General features: G+C 26.4%; 1 protein-coding gene across 5 annotated transcripts in view; it reads right to left on the bottom strand.

The window, feature by feature from the left end:
- The window catches only part of LOC142325258 (hexosaminidase D-like), a 670,113-nt gene that overhangs the window by 25,195 nt on the left and 617,096 nt on the right, over nt 1-27,822 (bottom strand). For 3 of the 5 annotated variants that reach the window (XM_075366764.1, XM_075366765.1, XM_075366766.1), the window contains one exon: nt 4,249-4,514. In XM_075366764.1, the coding sequence (XP_075222879.1) occupies nt 4,249-4,513 (265 nt within the window). In that variant the 5' untranslated portion in view covers nt 4,514. Of the gene's footprint in view, nt 1-4,248; nt 4,515-22,034; nt 22,407-27,822 lie in introns of those variants that run through there. The other 2 variants (XM_075366761.1, XM_075366762.1) reach the window with 2 other exon arrangements.

Here is a 27,822-nt window from a genome sequence, read left to right as displayed (position 1 = left end):
ATAAATGATTAGTTTATTATTTTACTCAATGAAAATAATTTGATGGTAACCTCTAATACTGTTATTACTATAGGGGGTACCTAGTTCCACAAGATTACATAATAATTATTTACTTTTATTATTTTACTTCTATTTTATACTGTTTGGTTGTATGTCTACTAAAGCTTATGTATTAAGAATTTATAACTGTAAATAATTTTATTTTCATTTGTAATCTGTTTATCTTGTTGAATAAAGATTATTATTATAATTTTTGACTCTGAGCACATTTGTGGTGATCACCATTTCAAAAGACAGCTAATTGTGATACATTAAAAAAACAAATTATTTTTTAATCACAGAGTGTAGTGCATCGTCCCTGTCAACGTTTATTAAAATTGATCTGAAAATAAAACTTGATTGATTGCAATTGAAGTTTAGGTGGTACTGGAGTCTTCATAATTAAAAAATAATATTTTAATGTTATAATAACTAATTGAAATTTAATTAAACTAATTTAAATTTTAATGTTACATATTTGAATTATAAAATCCTATTAACATAAACCACCTAGTACAGAATATTGAGATAAGACATTTCTTACCTTAATTTTATCATAATGGTACTTTCACAGGATTCTGCAACCTTTCATAACTAAATTCAGTTTATCAAATCACAGATTAAAATAAATACATTAAAAATATTAAATACTAACATATACTTTGTAAATAAAATAAAAATATGCACATGGTGTAATGTTCATTACAGTACAGTTCTGTATTGAATTTAGTAAGTAGTGTAATGGACATTGCACCATGTGCAGCATGTTTTTATTTTATTTACAAAGTATATGTTAGTATTTAATTTTTTTACTGTCTTTATTTTAATATACAATTTGATAAAATAAATTCAATTATGACTAAGATTGCAGGATCCCACAAAAATACTATAGTAAAATTAAAGTAAGGCATGTCTTATCTCAATATTTGTATTAAGTGGTTTTTGTTAGTAGAATTTAAAATGTAATTTTACAGTTCAGAGGAATAATATGAATCTTAAAAAATTAATTTCAATAAAATAATTTGAATTATTATCTGTGAAGTGATGATCTCCACGACAATGCTAATGGTTAAAAAAACCAGCAAACAGGTAAGTATTAAAACTGAAGTACAGTTATTATATTCTGCTGTTGGGATGGAATTTAATAAATTGTTTATTAAAATTAAATCATTTATTTATTAAGAAAGACAAAGAAAAATAAATCTGTACAGATGAAAGAATGGATAAACTGGAACAAGAAACAGTATAAGAATTAAGAAAACTAACACTAGACAAATATAGCTATGGTTACACAGACAAAATGCTATTAATCTAAGAGGAAAAGATGGAAGCATTAATGGTAATATTAAACAACTGAACTTAAAAGATGAAATAGGAGAGAGAAGAGAAAACTTTCAGGGTCATGAACAAGGTTCACATTTCTCTGTAATTAATATATATTGTAACTATCCTTTTTTGTATTTAAATCTGGCGTACAATCAATAAAACAGGTTTCTAGGAAGCTCAAAGTGTCCCTTCAAGTAAAGTTTCCCATACTCTTCATTTTTCTCAAACATGTAAGAAAACTGGACTTACAACTTAAATTGTTGGGATAATTACAATTAAAAATTGTTGGGATACTCAAGACCTATAAATGATTCCCAAAGACAGAAGTTAAAAAAAAAACCACATTAGGTTAATCTTGTAGCAGAAGTTATGCCACAAGTTATTGTATTCCCACTCCATAAATGTTTTGGATTCTATTAACTCTATCAAAATCTGAGACGTCAATATAACACAGGATGAATATAAAAAGAAAGTTTGGCATCCAGCATGCAATAATACAATTATTTCCTTTTGTATCTGTAGTTTGTTAAAAAAAAAAATAAACATAAGTAATACACCAACATGAAAAGTAAAAATACGAATTTCTTTTAAATCCTTTCATTACTGAGATCTTGCATAAAAAGATTACAGAAGGATTTTCAAAAGATTAGCTCCTATTTATCAAAAAACTCTATTTTTTTTAAAAGTTGTGAATTAAAAAATTAACAGTTTTTACACAAATAGGTGGTTTCATTAACAATATTTTTAATATAATGAATAATTAAGTAAATTATACAGCTACAGCATTGTTGCTATAATGGCTGCATACTTACTTAAATTTACTTTATATATTTTTAAAATATTACTGTTATTTACAGGTATTACGACTTACAATCATAAAAATCTAACAAAAATCTCCAAAAAACCTTTTTTTTCCATGACACTCTTCTGAGCCATTGCTAGACCTAGTACTAAATTAAATAAATAATAAAAAAAAAATTACTTCAGTCAGTTAAGTAAATTAACTTTAACTCATACTGTTTTCTGGCAAGAGAAGAATAAATATGAGCAAATATAATTAAAAGAATATTTTATTTTATTTTTTTTTTATAGAGAAGAATGAAATGATAGGTGAAAAAAATGTCTAACTCTTGCTAAGAAACAAACCTGAGACCTGAGACCAGGTGATCTACAAGCCAGTACACTAATCACTGCACCAAATGGCTTACCAGTGTTGACATTACTTCAAAAATAAATCTTTATGAGACTTATTTTTGAAGTAATTCAAAGTAATTTCAAGAAGTAATTCAAAAGTAAGTTAATAATAGAACTGAACTGAACTTTGATTAATATTAAGAAATTTTGGAAATAAACAAAAAAAGTCTAAAAATTAAAATTATCAAAATTATGTATTTTACTAAAAAAAAAGTCATAAAACAATACTCATAACTATTGAAAAAAATAAACATGTTAGATGGCATCTTGGAAAATTACAAACGGTCTCAGATATACCATGTCAATATTATTATTTCTTTAATACACTCAAAAAGGTCTAGTAGATTTCCATTTAAAATTTTTTTTATAGGTTTTATAATGTTAGCATGATGGGTAAGTTGAAAAAAAATCATTGTTACTGTAATATTTTTACAGTACAATGCATGTATAGGAATACATGCATGTACTACTTACATAAATATAGTAGCTATGTACAACCTGATGAAGCAAAATGTTTATCCAGATGGGGGAGGGAGCAGCAATAGTTTTATTTACTTTTCACTAGAAAGAAATAGTTAAATAAATAATAGTACAATTGTTTTTACAGCACACGATCAGATTATGTGTTAATTGTTGTTATACAACCCACACACTAATAAAAGTAATGTAAATAAAATCTTCGCTTGCAAAAGATGTATATTAAAATACATCTATATGCTGTGCTGAAGCATTAATTTTTATTTAGTTAAATTGATAATAAATAAATTATAATTAACTATTATTTTTAAATAATAACTGTACATGTTTTATATATATATATGTAAAAGGGCAATTTTAATAGAGAATTGTTTTAAGAAGATTTTAACAGAGAAATGAAATGTCTATATTATAGATAATACAATTAGTATAGTTTATGTTTTTGATAACAATACATTTTGTATAATAAATAATTAAATTGGAAATAATGGAATAACAGTGAAAGATGTCCTAAACAGAAAATTTTTGTAGTAATCAATTTATCATGAGAAGAGAGTTTACCAATGTCATCAGATTTGTATAAAATGTTCAGTATAAACATGTTTATTTAACAAACAGCCAGTATGCAATTCATCTTTGCCATGTATTAATTAAACACAGTTTCACCTGCATCACTATACTTAGAAATAATATTAACCAAAAAGCAAAATACACATATTATTAATTTTACTGAAATTTGTTATTTATAAAAGCATCAGTTACAAAGATAAACAGGTAATATTTAAAAAATGCATAAAAATGGTAAAAAAAGCATTTAATGCCATAATAAAATTAACATAAAAAAATATTTATCTTTTTCATATTTCATTATACAATTTGATCAAAAATTAGGAAGAAAACACACATTTTAAACAAACTGATTTCAAATGAATTCTGAAGTCATTTTTACGAAGACAAAAAAGATAAAAGATTAGTTATAAAACTATTTCCATAGATCTAATATTAATATACGTATAAAATAACATATATGTCTTATTATACTTTCCAGAATAATAATAATCTGCATTGAAAATTACTATGAAATTTATTTTTAATAACAAAAGGAACAGTAATTCATTTTAAAACAAATACTTTACTTTGCTGCATCTTTGAAAATTGTACGTTATTTAAAATTATATGTACATAGATAGAACTAGATCTGACAAAACATACCACTGTTTGGGTCTACCCTAACATCTGCATGTTGGGCAAGAGCAGTGGCAGGCAGGTTAGCGACAAAGTGTACACTGTTCTCACCAGGTGCAAGATCACGCTGCTGTTGCACTTCCTCAACTTGGACCGGTTGAGGTGGAACTTCAACAACTTTACCAGAATTGTACTGCAGACACAGAACTAACAGAACAACTGCTAGTGCAGCCCCAAGAATTGTTGACTTGCGCCGCCACAGTCTACCAGCATATGAACCAGCCAACTTCATCCTGTTAAAAGAAAAAATACATTAAAAATATCTTTGTAATACAAACAATGTGGATATTAATAAGCATCTCTACAATGCAATAATTATAATCATTAGGATGAATACGGAAAACAATTGCTAAATTCTATTCGAAAAATAATCCTAGGATTAAATAAACGGTTTATAAAGATAGTAATATCAAATGTAATGCAAAAATGTATAATTATTAAAACAATTATTCTGTTATGCCTATTTGTTTTCTATCCATTTGTCAATGTTAATGACCTGCTTCGTAGTACATATTTAAAAATCATAATAGGAAAGGAGGGTGATAGTAAGTTTTTTATCATAATCTTGTAGAATAATAATTGTTGTTAATGGAATGTTTCTATACAATACTCTACTCATACATATTAAAAAAAAAAAAAACCAGTTTATGATCCCCAATCTTGTGATACAATTATAACACATGCTAATTAACATGTTAGCTGCAGTATATTTTTTTATGTATCGCATGTAATTTTCATATGTTATACCAGAATCTGGTATAACATATAAGTGCAAACATCACAACTATACCTTGTAAGCTATCATCTTTACTAGTACTACCTATTAGTAATTAATAGAACTATTTGTGTTGCTTAGTAGTGTTATGAGCTGTAAAAATATCTATCTTGTTAAGGTTCTTATTGTACCAATCCTACATGTCCACACCAAAGTGTCAATAAATTTTTCCTTTCTTACCAACTACCTAGGAGACCTGTACCACATAGAAGGGAAATCGAGGGAAGAATAGGATTCCTCACTGTAAATATTACTTGTATAGAACATATGTAACTGTTACTGCAACCAACATGTTAAAAAACAATTAATGAATTTTGCATTAATTTTAAGTTTACCTCATAAAATGTTTACAAAAAACTAAGAAATCTTCCAAAAAATTGTTTAAATAAATCTTTTTCTTTAAAATGATTTGAAATTATTACCATAAAATTTACACATCTTATGAAATAAAAAACAAGGAAAAAACCAAATTATTAAAAAAAAATTTAATAGCCCTCAAAACTGAAATTTATTTATTTAATGTACAGCCTACAGAAAATCATACTGATTAAATATACTGTGAATATAATTGCAAATGAAAATCTAAATGTAAAAAGTAGAATAAAATATTTTTTTTTAGAATTTATTTTTCATGAGTGTTCTATAAAATAAATGAGGGCTAGGAACCCTCATTTTTTATTGTATCTACAAAAACATGCTACTAAGATGGTACTGTAACCATTAGCTGGGGAATATATCTCTCTTGACCCTCTGCATGCCAAGACTTAAAGAACAGGCAAATATAAGAATGCAGTTCCAGTTTTGAACAAAAGTAAGTCTACTTCTCATTAAAACAAAGACCTCAAAAATCTTGATCAGTAAAAATCTAAAATAATAATGGAAAACTAAACTAAATAAATATATTATAATATGAAAGAAATAAACAGTATTTCCAAAGATTTCATTCAACAGATTTCCAAATATAAAAATAATACTAACATGACTATTTGTTTCAAGAACTGTTTAAATAAGGATAAATGTTAAGTGAATAAGTTGTTACAAACTTTGTATGATGTCACAGGATCATAGCTGAAATCGAAGTAAAATTCTTTTAATAAAATTTGAGTATCTATATTTAACAGGTAGTGGTTCAGAAATAACACTACCTCAGACCTAGGTCAGCCAGAATCTGAATAATACTCATTCCTATATAAATCATCCTCATACAATAAAAAAAATAATTCATCATGAAATCTTCTTAGAAATAAATATAAAATTCACACATTAAACTCACATATTTAGCACAATTTACAAAGTCTGTTTGTTAGGATTACCAAATGATTGTATGCTCACTCCTAAAAATGGCATGATTACTTTAAAGAGTAACAAGCATTTCAAACTAAGTTTATAAGGGAAATTAGAAGTAAAGTAGTTTACTGTTAAAATAATATATAATATATGACTTCATATATTACATGAAGGTAATATTACCTTCACTGAACCACTTATACTAATGCACATTAGTTTTGGGCCAGCAAAATGTAGGTAATATTAAGGTCTACAAATGACAAGTTTATTCTGTTCATCACAAGTACTGGACTGTATAGGGAACATCATTACTCTTGGTGAAGCCGATTGTAACTGGTGTCTCTAGTGTCTCAGATGTTTTACACACATTACAGTAATATCAGATACTAAGATGGAGAGTAAAAATGACACATTAATACATCTGTCGAAAAAAATTCAGTATACACAGTACTTTTACTTAGCATAGGAAACTGACTTGCAAGAAGCAATAAGTCCAATCATAATTCAGCTACTGGTCCAGTTTCAACTTGATTGATACTCAGTGTCACTAGCTGAATCTGAATAGCTGAATTACACTGATAACTTCGATATTTAAACATAATTAAAAGCAACTGTACTATTTACATCTACAGACCTGGGTCCTGCAGCATTACAGATCAATTGTAATAACAGATTATTGATGTCACTGTTAACAGTTCACACTATTACAGTGTTATGTAAACATTAACAGAATACAAATAATATTATTATAAGATGGAAAAAATAAATTTACATAAAAAAGGAATTTATTTAAATTCCACTATAACAGTTATTTTATCTGAAGGTAAAATACAGTTCAAATGTAATATGATAGATTTATCTATAAATACTTGCAAAAAACAAAACCAGTAACAGTGAATGCAAGATTAGAATTTCCATATTTTTTTTTTTACCAGTACCATATACAAAATGAATTGTTAAATTTCTTATCCAATACAAAGTATAATAAGAACAGAAGAGAACTCGATAAAATGTTTTAATAAATTCATTGGCAATGCTATTGAATAAATCATCAATTTATAGATTCAGTGCAACATTTCAAACACTACTCAACTTGTATATTTACATTGCTGAATTGAACCAAACACATTCATTCAATCCATTTATTTTTCCCCTCTTTATTTTGTGTACTCACTTTCACATGCACACAAACAAATTAAATTCAGGGGTTAGAAAATAAAAAGTATTCAAATATTTTCAGATCAAACAATTAGTTTTTTACATTATCATCAAGCATTCATTAAAAGTGAACTCTACAAAATCCTTTTCTTTTATTTACTAATATTATTTTTTACAATGGACTATAAATATGTACAATAGACTCAAATGCAAATTTATTTAAATAACCAATGTTGACTGATGAAATGACAAAATCTAGGTTTCGGTGCTTGTAATATGAAGGTGATTCAGAAATTAAAATTAAACAATAATAATAATATAAAAGATTGTTAATGTTTCTGAGCCACTTTAAAATGCTTGTAACACTACTGTTAAAAGAGCTGTATAATAGATCTGAAAAGATCTTCTGAAAGTGCATTTTCACGAACTTTGTTACTTTTTTCATACTTTGTTCAACATTTTTTATAAATTAATATAAATAAAAGCAATATGTGAATAATGTACAGAAATTAGTCAATAAAAATCTAATCAGTAGCAATAAGGGTATTTCCAAAAGTATTAAACAGAAAAATTCAATGATAATATCTTCTTTTGCAGATCAACTGAATAACAGACCTGAAAATCCTCCATTTGTTTGGTCTTAAATATACTATCCATTAGGACTTAAAACATTTTTTCCTTTCAACTTTGCCTTTATTACAATTGCTGAAATCAATTTTACCTGGCCAGGATTTTTTCCTCTTCTTTAACAACCTCCTATCTCCTTTCCATCTATTTCCTTCCTCTCTCTCTCTCGCAGAATCTTTTAAGTTTTCATTTTTTTACCCATTTCACTTTCTCCATTCTTCGCTCTAAAACTATAGATTTCTAAGAACTTCTCTTCCTTTTTTTTGATTGTCTATGTTCCACATCTGTATATTATCACACTATATAAAAGACTAAACAAAATGTTTTCTTAGTTCTGCCGATATATTTATGTTAATCAGAAACCTTCTTACCATTCATAAAAACTTCCTTTCCTCTAAATGCACTGCATACAACTTTTTCTGTATAGCTTCATGAATTCATGAAGTCAAGATTCATGAATTTTCCCAGACATAACCCTCATAGATTTATCTCATTTCAACTCCAATTCATTATTTTTTATCATTTATGTATATCCTTGTACAAATTCCAAAGCTTCTGGATTCCAAAAAAAAAATCAAAGTGCAATCACAATAATTGTCTAGAAATTAATAAACAATGCCAATTATATTTTTAGGAAAATTCTTACCCTTGGCCAAGATTGAATATTTTGGTCAATATCCAATGTATGATTAAAATATAAGTAAAGAGGTATGATCCCTTTGAAAATATATGGAAAATTTGAAAAGAAATAAAATTCTGCATCTATAACATTAAAGTAGACCTCTGTGAGAGGTTAAGACCAAAAAAATATGATCATAGCATAAAATTAAATGGATTTAATGATGAATATATAATATAAACTTGGTTTTTTGACTTGGGGACTACAAAAAAAAAAAATCAACAATTACTACAAATTTGAAAATTAGATTTCTGCTTAGCAATACTAAATAGTATTGCTAAGCAAATGGAAAAGCAAAGAATAAAATGTTAGAAAAGAAACAAGAATACTGAAGAAAGGTTAAACAGAGAAAAAAATGTTGTATACATTAATTCAGTGTGATATATTCATTTTGATAACAAAAAATAAATAAATTTGTGAATTTATTGTCCTAGGTGACAATTGATGCTGACATTTACACTTCTACTAGATCCATTCCTACATTTCTACCCTAACAAAATTTCAGATGTGTCTGGTTACAAGACATGGGGTTTATCTACAAATACCTTACATGACATTGCATTGCAAAGGAAATAGATCTGCCAAGGAAGAAAAAATTATGTTAAGACTGTTGGCTAAATTGATAGCAAAGTATGGTACGGAAGATTCAGAACCTAATAATAGCTTTAGCTATTATTTTATATTAGCTTTCTTATAAAATTATAAACAAATATTAAGTAAAAGACAGAAAAAAATCACTGCCAATATTTGTATTGCTTCACTTCTATGGAGTGGTTGTGTCTCTGTCTCTTAACCAGAAGGTTTTGGTTTTTAATCCTGGTCTGGATTGGCAATTTATAGACCTATAAAACTGATCAATCATTAATTGTAAATGAGCACAACTTGTTGTTTCTTACTAGAATAAATAAAATAAGAAGAGTAGCTCTTCTGCAGTAATAAAAAATGGTCATTTTCCTAGTTAAATCATCAACAGAATACTTTCAGCAATACTCTTTTGATGAAATTTGTTTCTCTTTTAACAAATATTATTAGATGTATTGAAAAAAATGTCAAGTTAAATTTTGAAAAATATTCATTACTTTCTAAAATTCAAAAAAGGTAACTGTAAGATTTTTTTAAACTAGTGAACTAATGTCTTAAGGCAATATAAAAGAAAGGATGTAAAGTTAATACTTTAAAATTAGTGACAACAATATCAAATTTAAAGAAAACAAAGAAATAATAATAATGTTGATACTAATAAAAAAAAAAATAATTCAAATGTAGACTGATCAAAAAAATGATACTTAAAAATATACATGAACATAAATTTTTTGATCAGTCTATACGTTTGAATTATTTTTTTATTATTATCAATATTATTATTATTTCTTTGTTTTCTTTAAATTTGATGTTGTTGACACTAATTTTAAAGATTAAAGAGCCTTGCTTGAAATAAAATCTGGGAGATTTAATGTAGTAGGTGGAACACATATCTGAGCTATATGCTGATCAGATTAATTTTTTTTTATCTAAACTACTTTGTCTAATTAAATTAACAAGTTGTTGTTAAATAACTGTAAAAATAATATAATAAAAAAATATAAAAGGATTTACATATAGGTTATTCACAAATAACATATCAAGCTTCAGGGTCCTTGTTTTCTAATTAATGCCTTATGATATTTTGATTAACCATTGTAAAAGGTACATCATAATGCTAAGGCATATTCTGTTTAAAATAACAAGTCATATAAATGCATTAAAGAAGAAAATCTGGCAATGATGTCTGTGAACTTACTATAATTGGAATTGGAATTAAAATGTAAGCTTTTTCTCACATATAGAAACTGAAAATTATTTCTACTTTTATTTTCTTTTATAAAAATATACAATTTAAAAACTGATCTGAATATATTTACTAAGGTACTTAAGTGTTATAAAACCTTTTAAGAATTCGATCCGTCACTAAACATCAGTGTAGGTAATAAAATTTTGTTAAAAACCCCTCAAATTAAAATATTTTGGACCATTTAAACAAATACAAATTTCCTGTCAAAACCCAGTTTTTAAAAATTCAAAATTATATTACCCTGATAACAGGTAATTTTAAAAACAAAAATCATTGATTTGCTGAAACGGTAAAACATTAATTTTATTAAAAACCGGGGATTAATAAATTTCAATATTAGTTGAAACCGGAAATATTAGTATGCAACGAGGAATTAATAAATATTGAATTATTTATTAATTTCCGGTTTTTAAGAGAGGGAATGGTGCTTCTTAACAATTTTATTTTTATACTTTGAAAGTTTAAAATTATTCAAGTTTCACTTTAAAACCCCTTCAAGGTGTAGAAAAATCATTCCATTGATATCACCCAAAACCAACAAGAGTTTAGAAAAAAACTTAATTCCCCGATCAAGAAGTTCAAGAAGTTCGTTCGTACTTCGGTGGTAAGAGCCCGCAGAACTGGACGGCACGGCGAAGTCAACGAGCTATGTTTAGAGTTCTAAATACAACCTAACCTACACGTAAAATTAAAATGGGAAAAAATAAGCATGAAAACATTATATTTCAGTTCAATTAGATTTTTAATAAAAATACTTTCAAAAAATACCTCGAATTTTGTTAAACTTTTTTTCTTCCATTTGATGATCCGCGGGACTCGAATAAGTCACTTTTTCCTCAAAAAGGTGGATTTACAAATCACCCCGCAAGGTAGCAGTACTTGATAGTACTAGGTAGCGTAAAAAAACTTGATAATGTACTTGAAATAATAAAATTTAAAAGAAAATATACTACAGCTTGTTTTAATAGTAAATGTTCTTATGTAAATGAAAGTACTGAAGATGAAACAATTTTTTTAATTCCCATCACTGCATTAAAAAAAATAAATAAAACACAAAAAACACGAACAGTAGGAAAGTGTTGCAAATGCGGCAACAAAAATTTGTTACATAAAACAGAAATAAATTCTATTTTTTTATTCTACAATTAGTATTATTTTTTTGTAAGTTTATATGTAATATGATTAAACGGTATATGTAATGTTCGTTGAATCCACGAAGGCTATTGGAAGAAGAAAGAATGAATGTAATGCGAAGCCGGTTTTATATAGTGCGTACGAAGCCAAGCGTACAACAGGGCTGTGTGAGCGTCCGGAGCTGAATGCAGCCGACAGGAGCCGAGTGCATCCGAAAGGAGCTGTGTGAACTGATCGAAAGACCTTTAGATTTTAAGGTCCTTCTTAAATAAATGTTCAATAACATGCAATAAAACTGAGTCTGAACAATTAGAACTATTTGATGGAGAAATAAAAGAAAATTTATTTAATAATAATATAAAAAGTGTGTCCACGGATACGATAAAAATCGAGGGTTACACTTACAAAGTAATAAATGCAATATTATATCATGGATCTTCAATTCGTGAAGGTCATTGTTCTAGTTTTATTAAAAAAGGTAAAATATGGTATTAAATGAATGATTTGACTCTCAACAAGCTAAGAAATTAAAAAAAAGTATATTTGTTTGTTCTAGAAAGGCAATAAATTTTAATAAATCCGTAAGATAACAATCAGTAAATCATAAAAAAATAATAAAAGAATAATCTAACAAAATGCAGTGATATCCACAAAAATTACAATGAAATTGTAAACCGTACGGTAAGTCTCGCTGATAAAATGACACTGATATCAAAAAAGGAGAAAGATTATATTTTTGTTATCAAAATCTGTTATTAATTTAGAATTTAAAAAAAAAATAATACATGTTAAATATATAGACAATAGATATGCAATAATAAATAATAATAAAAAATGTTTAAGTGTTCTATTTAATAAGCAAAAAAAAAAAATTTTTTTACAAAACTCTTACCGGCCTGATTTCATTTATTAAACAACGAATGATAAGAATTGTATTATTTCTGTAAATGTGATATGTGTTACACCATCACATTTTTTTATCATACACATTCAGAAAGAAACTACACTAAATTGTATTTTTATAGATAAAAAATATGGTAATTAATGAAGTAAGACTAGGTAAATAAATAATCAATACAACTGTTGCTAAAAATAAGATCAGAATACAAAAGAAAGTAATGCAAAACCCATTTACTTGATTTTTTTTCTGTTTATATCTTTCAGTAAAAATATTGCGTTAAAACATAGATTCAATGAAAAAACTGAATTTTCATCACGCTGAAAAGTTAAAAACTTGAAGTAATGTTGAATACTTAAAATAAAGACAATACGAGTCGTAGTGAAATATAAGGTGAAAATTACTTTCCAAATAAATATGCAATTGAAGAAAAGATGTTGAATCACTAATAAGTCAACATACAATACAAACGCTAACAGATGATAAATTTGTGACAGCAAATTTATTGTCAAATTTAACCAAAATTGTGGTAATGACTTTACACTACCGCTTCTAATTGTAAGAGTTTGTTTAACAAATGAAATGGGATGGTAAGAGTTTTGTAACAAATTTTTCAATTTTTTGCTTATTATACGGAATGCTTAAACATTTTTTATTATCTATTAGTATATAACTGTAGTCAATATATTTAACTTTTTTTTTAAAACAGAATTCTAAATTAATAACAGATTTTGATAGTAGAAATGTAGTCTCTCACCTTTTTTGATATCAGTATCATTTTGTTATCTGAGAGATTCTTACCATAGGGTTTACAATTTCATTGTATTTTTTTTTGGATACGAGTTACAAATTTAACTTCATTGTTTATAGGTTAACGTTTACTGAGATAAAAAGCACATCCACACAACCATAATTTTTTTTTTAAATTCACATTACTTTATTTGTATATTATTTTAATTGAGTGAGATGAAAAATTACTGTAAATATTTTTGTTAATCTGAGTAAAGAGACAGTCGCAAATACATCTGTAAATTAATGTCCCATTAAGTATGATAAACAATAATGTAGTCCTCGTCAAAACACAAACATTTTTATACTGTATACATTTAATTTTTAATTACTTTCATATTATCATGTAAGGTAATCCACTTATGTAAGATTTACTTCCGGGGGGGGGGGGAGGTTCTAATCTTTCCAAAATCATATAATAAATATGATGTATTTAATCTAAGATATTAATTTTTTATTTATAATTGTGAATATTAAAAAATAATTTGTAAATGTGAATCACATAATAAATACATTGTGGGCAATAATTAGTTACAAATTATGGATATATAGTTTTATAAGTTTATTTGTAAAGAACAGACTGTTTGTAAAGATAAGAAAAAATAATAAATTAAATGTAAAAAATTAATAAAATTGCAAAGTTACTTGTAATTAATTTCAGAAACCACAGAAGTAAATGTCATGATTTTTGGCTACATCAAAAAAAAATATTTCTTTTAGTTTATTTGAGTGTATTTCTACTTTTACATCTATTTTTTGCAGCTTTGTTTGCAAGTTTGCTGATGTTTATATTCTGAGGAAGAAGGTTAAAACAGTGGAAGTAAACACCAATTAATCGATGACAACTGGACTGAAGCGACTGGTGAAAAATAGAGTAATGATCAATACTCTGAAACCTACTATTACGGAAAAATGCTACACTAATGATTATAATGATGCACAAACAGTATATTTTTTTTAACAACTTTTATAATAAATATTTCATTGTATTTTATTTAATCAATGGTATATAAATTGCTACACCGAAGAATGAACAATTTAAACTTCTAAATAATTGATAAATGTTTACCAAAATAAAACGTAGTACTGAGTAACTCGCTCAATCACATTATTTGGTGATTTAAATGACTGGGGAAGAATTTTTAATCTCTCTGCCATTTTAAAAACATTTTGTTATTTTGAATATTTAAATACTAAAAGCATTAAAAATCACATAATGTAAAAAGTTTATCTAAAGAAAAATAAAACAGAAAATGGTCAATATTAAAGTATAGTGTACAAAAATTCTCAGATCAAATAGTTTTAAACCAATGAAAATGGAAAACTGAACACTAATAAATGTTTAATAGTAAAATAAGGAAAAAACTTTCAATAAGGTAAAATCATTTTTTATTCCTTAGTCTATTAGGAGTCATCCAAAAGATTTTAACGTAAATCATCATCAAGCTCTATCTCATTTTAATGGACTTGTTTAGTGAAAAAAAATTCTGGAAACCAAAAGTAGATTTTTTATATTCAAAGGGTCCAACTTTAATATTTTAATTAGGGGTTCATCTCAATATTTCAACCTTTTCCCTAAATTTAATAGTAAAAAAATAACAATAAATGTTTTTTTTCAATTGTTCACATCATTAATTTGTAGTTTTTATTGATAAAAGCTGTTCCTAGTAAATATAAAATGTATGTTTTTTGCCTGGTACTTGAAGCATATTGTAAAATTAATAAAACTGACTTTATCACCATATGGACAGAAGTGAGGTAATAAGTAATAACTGCTGTATCATTGTTAAGTTGACATATCTCATGAACCTCTAAATTACTAAGCAAATAGACATTCCTTTAGATTTTATCACAAACATTTGCAATGTATTCCTAACTTAAAAGTGAACTTAACAAGATATGCCAGTTGATATGCTTCAACCAGCATATCTTGTCTTGGAGCAAGTGATGGAAATGAGGGAATTAAATCCAAACTGAAATCTGAAAGTTCAATTGATTTTTCAATTTGTTTGCTGCTTTTTTGTATGAACAAGATAACATAATAGCTTTTGAAATTTTTGTTCATATAGTGAATATTTTTGACTTCTTCCAAAAAGGTACACAGAGGTGAGAGGAAATTTATACACATATTAAAAATTACTTTTTTTATTGTGTAAATATGGAATCTGAACTTTCTATCTTTCTCAGTGATAAATATAAAATTAAACCATTGTAGAATATAAATAGACAAATAGACATTCCTTTAGATTTTATCACAAACATTTGCAATGTATTCCTAACTTAAAAGTGAACTTAACAAGATATGCCAGTTGATATGCTTCAACCAGCATATCTTGTCTTGGAGCAAGTGATGGAAATGAGGTAATTTAATCCAAACTGAAATCTGAAAGTTCAATTGATTTTTCAATTTGTTTGCTGCTTTTTTGTATGAACAAGATAACATAATAGCTTTTGAAATTTTTATTCATATAGTGAATATTTTTGACTTCTTCCAAAAAGGTACACAGAGGTGAGAGGAAATTTATACACATATTAAAAATTACTTTTTTTATTGTGTAAATATGGAATCTGAACTTTCTATCTTTCTCAGTGATAAATATAAAATTAAACCATTGTAGAATATTTTGAATACCATTTTTTTTACTAATTATTGTTATTAAGGTTTGACTATTTTTTTCATACGTGGCATTTTCATACACATTACAAATCATTCATTCATCTTTATCCTCTGAAGCAATACCTATTGGTGGTCTTGGAGGTTTAAAAAAAAAAGAAAAAAGATATATATATATATAAATAGAATTCAACTAATTCAAAAGGAAAAATACATTCCTAATCTGTCAACTGTCAATCTACAAAGATGCTGTATGCTGTTAATCTTTAACATCATTTCCAGAGAATGGATGCATAAAAAATTATGCAAAACACATTAAAACAGAATCAAGAAAATCTTGTTTGCAATTTGTCATTAAGCTATACTACTTATGTTTGTTTATTTATTTTTTTAGTATTAATATCCTGGACATGCTTTTGAATGTATTTTAACAAGACAAAATTTATAAAATAATAGCTGGAAAAAAATGCCAGGTCCTTTTCTGTAATCACACTCAAGACTATCTGATCTAGAAGTCAGCATTCTAACTACTACAATAACTGACCAGCCAATAGATGTATAATAAAAATATAGTGATACAAAATATACTATATACGATTTAATATACTATTTCATTGTAATTTTTTTGGATACTATATACGGTCTAATATAAACAAACATTAAGACCACTATTACATTAAATATTATTACGTAGTATATGGCAGAGTGTATCTAAGTCTGTAATAACATCATAGAAGAAAGAGAGAACCAATAGGAACTATAACAAACAGATAAAATTAGTTGAGCTATCACTTAAACTTGCTGCCAATTGGGTGACTACACTGTAATTCATGTCAGTAAAACTAACAGGAACAATCTAACTGGACAGAACATAGCGGTAGTATAATTAAAAGTTATTTAACAACTAAAAATAAGTCCGTAATACTTTTTTCAGAATTTTCAACTATTGTGATAGTGTTATCTTTATTAGTCTAACATGGAGTTAATCTTTTTCTATCCTGTTTATTTATGTTTCATGTAATTGAATTTTAACTAATAAAAGCTTAAATAATTTACTTGGGCCAATCTTTTATTGTAACAATATTATTCCAAAGAATGTTTTTAATTTTCTTATTATTTTGTTTGTTTTCTTAAATTTTCAATCGGTTCTATTTAATAAAATATCAATCAATCTGAACCAAATATAAGATAGAAATCATTACCCACAAAAATTTATTTGAAAATGGAATGCCTCCTAATAATCTTCACAGCAAAAAAACAGCCCAGAAGAAAAGAGACTTTTTGGTACATTGTTGGATAGACATTGTTGGATAGTAAATAAATTTAATATACAGTAGAACGTAGAAAAATATTAAAAGCTTAACTTAGTAAGTACAGAATCTGGTTAAGTGAAAAAATAATAAATTTAATTAAGAATAAGTCAAATTCAATACTAAAAAGAGTGTAAAGTTCAATTCAATGGACTAACAAAATTTTATGATCTAAACTATTTCTCAACCTTAATAGGTAACCATACTTAATAATTAACAATACTAAATATAAAGTTTAATTACTGAAAAAAGCCTTCAGCTTAAGACGAAGATTTTTGTAAAATGTAACAGAAAATATAAATTTTTAATCAAAAATTGTTCTTTCATATAACATTTTATTAAGAACTTATTTTTAGAAAAAGAAGCAGGTAATTTATACTTTTATGGAGACTAAGAAAAAATAATTTTTTATGCACTTTTTAGGGATAATATGAGATTTCCAAACCCTATATTTCTATGTAAATAATTCCAAGAAATAATTAGTTCATATATTATTATAATATAGGCTTAAATTCCTACATTCATGTTGTTTGATCATTATTTTAGAAATTTGTCTCTTGCAACGGTTATCTTGTAATTTTTTTTTCACAGTAATAACGTTTTAAAAAGAAATTAATAAATTTGTAATTACATCTATAAAAAGCAATTATATTTATTAAGAAAGTGAAAAAATGTAAATTTAACATGTTTGTACAGGTTATGGATTTTGTTTGTGTTCAAGAGAATCAAACAGTGACCACATATTAATATGGAGCTAAAATTCTCTACATATAGGCAGTTACATGATTGTAAGTAATTTGTAACATTTTATTGGGTAGTATATATTATGCAAGTTTTGTATGCTATTAAGCAGTAGCTAGAATATTACTAAATGAACAACTTTTTCCCATAAACTTCTCTCCAGACATAAATGACTAAAGTAATATTATTGTAGTAAAACTGTATATTACAGTGAAAAGACTGTTTTTGTATGATTCCTGGGTACAACAAAATTTAAAGTTTTTTATAAAGGGAACTGTTTGCTTTGAAGTGCCTTAATAAAATGATAAGCTTGCATTTATGCTAATAAATATTAAATATTTATTATGTTCATTGTACATTACTGTCTAAAGTATAATTTAATTTACTAGGGCTCCCTAAAAAAGTCAGAATGAGTTTTTAAGATATAAGTCTGGGCTGTCAGATCATTCATTATCTGGCTCCCATAAATATGAATCATTTAGAGTGATATTAACAAAAATTAATATGTTAACTTATCTATGTGTTTATATTTATAAATGTACAAATTTTACTAAAAATAATAGTGTTTTATTCTTAAAAAATAATATCCACCTTTAACAAACCAAAAAGAACCATTTTTGTATAACTCAACACAATAAGAGAAAGGGCTATATTATGCTTCTGTTTTCATTTCTAATAAATAACCAAACTATCTGAGAAAGCTTCATATCAATTTATTTAAAATACAATTAAAAAATTTTCTTTTATGGAAACAATATTAGTCTTGATAATTTTTAGATAATGCTAATGCTAATTAAAAAAATAATGATAAAAATCCTGATTTTCTGCAATGTGTTCTGTTTAAACAAATATGAACTCAAAATAATTTTCAACAGCACATCTGTACTGCAAATTTTTGAATTATTTTGTTGTAATTTTTTATGTTTAGTGTATTATGTTTAATTATGTCATGGATTTAAATAAATAAATAATATATTTAAATAATTAATGTACATATATTTTTAACCTTGCATTTTTACTTCCTTGTACAAAGTAAAGGAAGTATTATGATCGTGAAAAATTTCAGTTTTCAACAGAAATATCCATTTTGACCATCCCCAAATCCATTTTGACTAGTTTCAGCATGATGTCTGTATGCATGTGTGTACATACGTACATATGTACCATGCATAACTAAAAAATGTTAGCTTATTTTCTTTTCGTTTTTGATCATTTCATCAGTTACAGTTAAACTCTTCATATCGGACTTAATTTCCTGGTTCCATTTATTTTGAGTTGATAGTTTAGGAGCTGTTTAGTGAGTCTTGTGTCAGGTAGAGGTGGCTGAAAAAGGCGACTCTCCTTTTTCAAATTGTGTCTATTATCGACTCATTATCCTTGTAGGCTATGCTGTTAGAGATTATCCTTGGAGCAAGGAGTTAGAACTTGGCATTTGAAATTAATGGCCATTTTTAATATTCTTCTGTCTATTTTTTGAAGTTTGCTGGTTGTTGATTGAGTGTTTAGTTTCAAGAGGGTTTCATAAGCATACATAGCTTCTGATTTGATACTGAATTATAATTTCACATTTTAGCATTGATTGAAAAGCACCTCTTTTTATAGGAGGGTTAGGTGATTTGTTGGGCTTGTTTAAGTTTAGTTACTCGGTTTTTGATTGATGGCTTCTCATTGAGATTCCATGTGATTATTTCACTGAGATATTTAAAATTTTGACAAGTTTTATTTTCTTTACCCTTACATTGCTCAGTTGAAGATTTGGAATTCTTGTTTAAAGGTTGGTATTATTTCTGTTTTCTCCACTGATATTTTAAGCCCAATGTTTGCTGCTACTTCTTGGAGAATACCTATTTGGTGAATGGCTTCTTAAAAATTATTTGATAACAGTGCTAGATCACCTGCGAAGACAAAGCAGTTTACTTTGATATCCTTTCCAATTTTAATCATCGGTGGGCACCTCTTCCATTTTCTCATGATCTTCTCAAGGGCACAGTTGAAAAGTAGTGGGGATAACCCATTCCCTTGGCAAAGTCCAGTTTTGATTTCAAATTCTTCTAAAAGTTCTCCTCTGAATCTCACTTTAGATTTGGTGTATAATAAAGATTTTTTTAATAATTTATTTACAAAAATTATGATAACTCAGCTGTTTTTATTTTTTTTTGCCAAATAATTTTAAGCATAATTATGAACATAATCATGGAAATAATTTTCTTACTTTTACATGAAAATAAAATTGTGGTGAGAGGCATGACTAAAACTACTTCACTGAAGGTAATTCTAATATTGATTAAAAGATCTTTTAAGAAATTTTTATATAAAAGATTATGTACAGTAGGTGTCATAATCAATCACTTGTAGGAAGTACCAGACATGATTTTACACATTTTGCCATTGTATAAAATAAGTATTTCATGTCAACTTATTAAGAAATATGGAGTGATAGTTTCCAATTATTTTTTTTTCTGGTGAACAAAATATATTGTTGCATATTAATAAGACAATCCCATAAAATGTAAGTGATAAAGCCCTAATAAGTGATACTTAACAGGTTGTTTTACCATAAGAATTGGTTGAACAGTGAACATCACTATTCTCAGGAATACTGTAATGCCACCTGGTTGGTGCCATTTTACATTATGCATTATTTACATGTACTACAATCATGACAAAGATTAGGACAGGTAGTGTAAGGACAAAGTGTAAACAAACTGATGTGGTACATTCTGTCAAGAATCAGTACATTAGATTCACTGACTATTAAGATGGGAAAACAGAAAAAATATATTAAGGAACTGAAAAGAAACATATTAAATCTGATTCTAGATTTTTAAACGTTTATGGTCAGCAACTGAACAAAACTAGGTTTTTCATAACCTGTGTTCTTGCTCCTTTATTTTAGTCTATAGGCTTTCTTTCCCTACCTACCTTCTCTGCATGTTCATGTGTGTAAGTCCAATTATAACGATTGAATAAAAAACTTTCAAAATATATCCCTTCACACTTAGTTTCCCTATTTTCTTAAATAGGAACAGAACTTCTTTATGAGTAACAATTATTTACAATTAGTTAGTTTAACAGTTAGTTGTTCCATTATCAATAATTGTACAGAAACTAATAACAATAAATCATAAATAAAAAAACCATATATTTAAGTTTTTTAAAGTAGTTTAAATTTTAGTATTTACTTTTTATTTTAGTATTTAAGTACTTTAAATTATTTTTAAAGTTTAATCTTTTTACACATATCCTGCTTATGAACTTAAGTAATTTTATTTTTAAAATCATATTATATATAAATATAAATGGTATATAATCTTCTTCTGTTGTTAACTGCAAGGTCATCCTAGAGTTAACAAAAAGTAAATTGTTTTTTACCACAAATCAGATGATTTATATATATATATATATATATATATATATATATATATATATATATAACACCCTGATGAAAATAGCAAGCTTATTACTTTTCAGAATTAAAATTCTGAAAATTTATTACATTCAAAATAAAAAAAAGTAATTTTTTGTCAGTTATATTTTTTTACGATTGCGCAAAACAAAAAAAAACTCAGCAAAATATTTTCCACACCTCCTCCTTAGCCTATTTTTGTTTGTGTAGAGACAGAGCTTTAATGTTACCGAACGTTAATAATTTATACGATATTGCCACCGTTCTTAAGAAGTAGCAAAATGACAACTGAAACTTAAGTCTGATGTCTCTTAATGACAGATTTCTTTTAAACAAGAATATAAAATCTAGTTATGGTGTAAAAATGTACTTGTTTACACCAATATGTCTATAAATTTTTAATTCCGTAATAAATTATATTTGCACATCGATTTACACAAAAAACAAACAGTTTTTGTGATAAAATTTTTATATCGTAAATTAAAATAGGATTATATTACTTACGATTCAGTATTCTCTTGATCGGCAGCAGTAGAAGCCTCATTATTTACAATTATATTATTTAATGGAATTTCGCACGCGGGTTTTTCCTCCATAATTAAGCAAATAAACAATAATTGTTTTAATGACAATAGAATAGAAATCTGTCTTAAGATTTTCCTTAAACTGCACTAAAAGTTACGAAAAAATAAAAACGTAGAATTTTAAATAATAAAATTATGTGAAAAAAAAGTTAAAACTACTTATTAATGAAACCAAAATTTTACTAAAAAGAATCGCATTCAAATAACTACGGAAATAACACAGACAGCAGCTGAAACTTTTTTTAAAAATATAAAATTATAGATAATTCATAAGCATTGGCAAATGTCTAACTCCAGACTGAACTGTGAACCTAACATTTTAATCAACAATATTGACGACTATTATTATAATATACGTCACTTCAATTCCCCCACTAAAAGAACCCATGGATAGTCAATTCAATGTGAATTATACCAACATGTTAACTGGAACGTCCTCAATATTGATAACATTATGTTAACGTTAAAAGTTTTAATTAATTCATTAACTGCACGCTAAATTATTGAAATATAGGAGAAAATTTATACATTATATCAGTTTTTAAATATAAAAGTTACCATTTGCAAACTACGGAAATTTTTACACATTAAATGTTTTATTACTATTTTAAAATAACATTTATAAAAAAATTGAAGATTTGTTACAGACATACGGACGAAAACAGATGAAAACTTAAAACCTTTCTTTATATCACAAATGTTATAAATTGCACTAAAAATAATCTACCAAGCAGGAAAATTAAAAGCCTATCATGTTTATTTCTGGCTACATTTCGAATAATCTTATGACGGCTGTATAAATACAAAGTAGTAACTGTTTGTAGATTAAATAAGTCCGAAAAGGTTTACAAAAATTTTGCGGTTCTTTCCCTTATGTTTAATAAAAAGTTTAAAAAGAAAATAATGTAATAAAATACAGTTGTAAGTAAAATTTATTTAAATTTTGATAAAAATTGTAAACATTATAATTTTTATTCGGCTTTTACAAATGAAAAAAATCAAATTATATTTAGTTCCATAAAGTTAATTTTATTAAATTAATTAAATAAAAATATAAAATTATAAATATTATTATTAAATATAAGTTATTAATGATTATAAATATTATTAAAAAACAGTGAAAATGGTATTTTTTAATGGTTTGGCTGACCGGTTACAGGAAGTATATTTGATCCACAATAATTGTAAAAAAGATAAAAATATTCAGATTAGATTTCATCCACTTGATCAAACTTATGCAGAAATAAGAGAAAAAAAAATCAAAATTGTTAGAAAAAATTGAGCATTGATCAAATGACATTTTATCATTAAAATTATACTGCAGAGTAAAACTGCTAAAAATCAAAATTAAAAAAAAAATTCGGGTTCCATTTGATCCCTTCATAGACAGATAGCTTAATAATATTTTGAAAAAAATATAATGTATCAAACAAATGTCAAATAAAGCATCAGAAATTTAAAAAAAAAAAAAATTAAATGTTTATTAAGTTGGGTTCCATGGAACCTCTTTTTTTTTAAAAAAATATTCCCATTTAGTTTACATTAATATTAGGTAAAAATGGATTTTCAATCCTGAAAATTAAAATTAAAAATATATATATTTTTTAAGAACGGATTCCATTCAACTCAGTTATTTTTTTTGAGTCTTTAAGTTTATTTATTGGAGTAATTATTTATTTCAATAAACTGTCCCGATTTGATGAAATGTTATTCAACAAGGCTAGAAAAAAAGTGGACACCGTGATGCTCCCTAGTTCGATAGGGTCGAAAATCAAGCCAAAACTGGGATACATGAATATATTTTTGCGTCTTCAAATTTTTTTTAGTTTTTGAGATGAGAGGCAAAAACTGTTAAGAAATAATATTGATAATGCTCCACCACTAAATAAGATCGATTTAAAATTTTGGAATTTTTTACTTATATTTTAACTTCATAACTTAATATGTAGAGTTCAATTTTTAACCTAATATGTAAAGCTCAATTTTCTATGACTAGTATAAAAGACTAAAAAATAAAAATTAGTGAAAATCAAAATTGTCAACATTTACAAATCAATAACAACTATCCCTCCTTTTTTTTAATTTTGTTCAAAGTTTAATTTCATCAGTATTCCATACGACATTTGTTGATCAATTACTGAAAAATTCACGTTCAGCCAATCCGAAAATATTAATTAAATTACATATCAACACACATACGAACGTACATATATATCTTCCGGAAATTTTTATAACTTTTTTTGTGTTTTTTGGACTACGAGGATCTTGAAATTCAACAATTCCAAAAACCCGATACCAAACTTTTACCCGTTTGCAATAGTACTTTCCCTTTGTAGTAAAAATGCGGAGTCCTACAGCCATGGAATTAAAAATATAAATCATGAAATACATGATGAATTTAAAAGAAAGAAATAAAATTAAAAAAGAAAGAAATAAAATTAAAAAAAAAATTTCTAAACAAACCGACTTAAAGCAAAGGAACAATATTTAAAAAAAAAACCTTATACATTTTTAAAATTCTGACTTTTTTATTGCCAGAAATTAAAAAGGGCAGCTACAAACAATTTTTTAATTTGGTGGCGAATTCAGAAAGTAGATATTTAAAGAAAAAAGCATCATTATTATTATTATTTCACTTATACCTGCAAGTTCTTTGTTTGAAATATATTTACCATTTCTTTTAAAGTTTATTCTACTAATAAAATAACGTTTAACAAAAAGAATAACAAATAACGATTAACAAAATTATTATAAGTAGATAAGTAGACAAACAGCAGCAAAAAAATAAAATACCTAGAAATAAAAAAAAGGTAAAAAATTAATAAAAATAAAAGTTGCACAGAAAATTGACAAAATGTTTTTAATTTGTTTAAAATAGTTTAAAAGAAATAAATCAAAAAGTATAACAGAGAATTGACAAAACTATTATAAGTTGCTAGATAAAACAAACTGTACTTCCTTTCAAAGAATATCTACAGCTGATGATAAGTATTAACTGTGAGATATGTTTATTACTTTTCACTGTGATATTAAAACCACAAATGATTAGAAGAAGATACACTAGTATCTACACTTATTATTATGATCAATTTTTCGGAATAGTTAGGTACAACTTCCAACGAGGGACGGAGTTGACCGGATAAAATTAACTATGAGGGTTAGTTAATTGGTCGGGTTAATTTTCAGGCGGACGCAACTGACCACCTCCAATCATGAAACTTTTAGAAATGCAAAAAACTCCATATCCCATTTTTTGATTGATTACTATAACTTCCTTCTTGCAGCATAGCTCTAGAGCTATGATGCCAGGAAAGTAATATTGTCCAGATACGTCCACAGAAAAAATTAAAAGAATGAAACAAAAGATAAATATTAAAAATTGCAAAACACGACTGCCAAAAAAAAAAAACAAACATTGCTGACAAACTCTTAAATATAGAATAATTAAGAACGTGCAGGTGACAATTTGTTATATAGTATACATTTTTTAAATTTAGTTAAACACACACACACACACACACACACACACACACATATATATATATATATATATATATATATATATATATATATATATATATATAGTCAAAGTCACTCCCGTAACGTAAGGATTCGTACGCTGGGTTATACATCTAGATCAGTTAAGCCGTTGAGTTCTACGGTGGAACAAACCTACATACTGTCGTGTGTTCGCGGCTCCATCAGGATATTGAGAGATGAACAATTTAAAATGTTTTATATAATTACAATTTATTAGTTAAAAATATAAGTAAAACAATAATAACGACAGCAGTAATAATAATAATAAATGACAATAATAAACAACTTACAATAATAATCAGAATAATAAATAAACAAACAATGACTGTAGTAATCACAACCAAAACAATAATAATAATAGTAATAAACAGTGATAACATACAAAACGGAATTTAAAGTAATCGTCAGGATTTATTCACGGGTAGATAAATAATGAAAAGCAGAATTCAGTCCCATCGACAAAAGACATTAGCTGCTAATGTTACCAAAGCTCTGGAATGCAGGAATACATTATTATCTTCCTATTACATTCTGATAAATAATAATTAAAGGAATGCAGAAATACAACTTTAAGATTGTGAACAACAGTGGCGGCTCGTAACTAAAATTAGTGGGGGGTACTACTCCAGAAATTTTTTTTCTGGGCCTTTTCAAGGCCGTGATTAAAGTTTTCAGTAAAATAAAAGAACCGAAAAAAATGACTTTAAATACAATAGCTGGAAGCAGGATAATAATGTCATTCTACACTTTATAACATTCAAGAATATGGTACACGGTTTTTAAGCACATTCTGTTTAAAAACATATTCGGTTTAACCGAATAAATAATAAAATATCAATACAGATAATATTTTTTAGTATTACTAAATAATAACTTAATAAAATGTCCGCTTAAAAGCACTGTAGTAATAAATTAAATTATAATAAAAATTAATTAATTTAAATTTTTATGTACACAGAAACAAATACATAAATAGTTTTTATTAATTATCTTTTCTTTCACCCTTCCGGCGTGTTTTTGGACAGATTTTATAATAAAAAAGTCCTTGCTTTCCGCGCCATCTTTGATCACTACCAAAAAAACAACTAAACCACTTTAATATACCTTCCACCGACTAAACTAAAAAAGGGAACGAACAAGGAACGTTCCATACACACGGAGTGTAAAAAAAAAAAACTACCTTTCACCAGCACGCCAGGGTCGGCACTGCGGGAGCAACAGTTCTCTCTCCCTCGCAGCCTCGTGTGCAGCTTCCTATGTGTAAATGCGCACAACAGCCAAACGCCACGCCGCTGGCACTGTGAAGTGCACAGTTCTATACAAAGCTTTTTGAATCTTTTTCATAAACTGGGGGATGACCACTGACATTAAGGTTTAGGATTATATATTTTACGAGTATAAAGAAAGAATTAAAGAAAAAATAACTCATTATATTAAATGTTTTCTATAATACAAAGTGGAAATAGGGGGTGCTACAGTTCCACAGTGACTATACGCGAGCCGCCACTACATTAGAATGTAAGTGTCTTAACACTTACTAAAATATTATATTTTACATATAAGATACATTACATAGTTATTTTATTTTTATGTAGAACATATTTAATTGTATTTTAGTAAAGTACTTTGCTACGAAATAAAGTAAAAAAAAAACAAAAAAAACATTGAAATCGACGCATTTGATTAAATTACAGTTTGAACGTATAAAAAAAAGCAAATTAACACATGTCGAATTGAAAAGTTTCGTTTTTTTAATTGTAAGTCCGTTAAAAATAAAATTAATTAGCCTATACTTTATATACAATTAAAATGTAATCGACGAGACAACAAAATACAAATTAAAAAAAATTTAATTCGAGATAACGTTTCAAATTTAATCATTGTAATGTACGGATAACCAAAATTATATCGCATTACTCTAACAACCAATAAAACAAATTATAAATTTCCTATTCACAACTGTTGATTCGCATAATCTATACCACATATAAACTAATAATCGATTAGAATGATGTGTCCATTCTATTTTACCCTCCACACAGTAGAATAATGATGAAGTTTCGGTTGAAATGATAGGCAGCTATAATAAATATATTTATTTATGGATGGTTTGATCTTAGTTACTTTCAGCCTTATAGTTCAATTTCTGTGAGTGTACATTAAGATAC

This window comes from Lycorma delicatula, chromosome 5 (genome assembly GCF_047948215.1).
Source record: "Lycorma delicatula isolate Av1 chromosome 5, ASM4794821v1, whole genome shotgun sequence".
In the NCBI taxonomy this organism is placed as follows: Eukaryota; Metazoa; Arthropoda; class Insecta; order Hemiptera; family Fulgoridae; genus Lycorma; species Lycorma delicatula.
The sequence above is the reverse complement of the archived record's forward strand: the minus strand, read 5'-3'. Positions and strand labels throughout refer to the sequence as shown.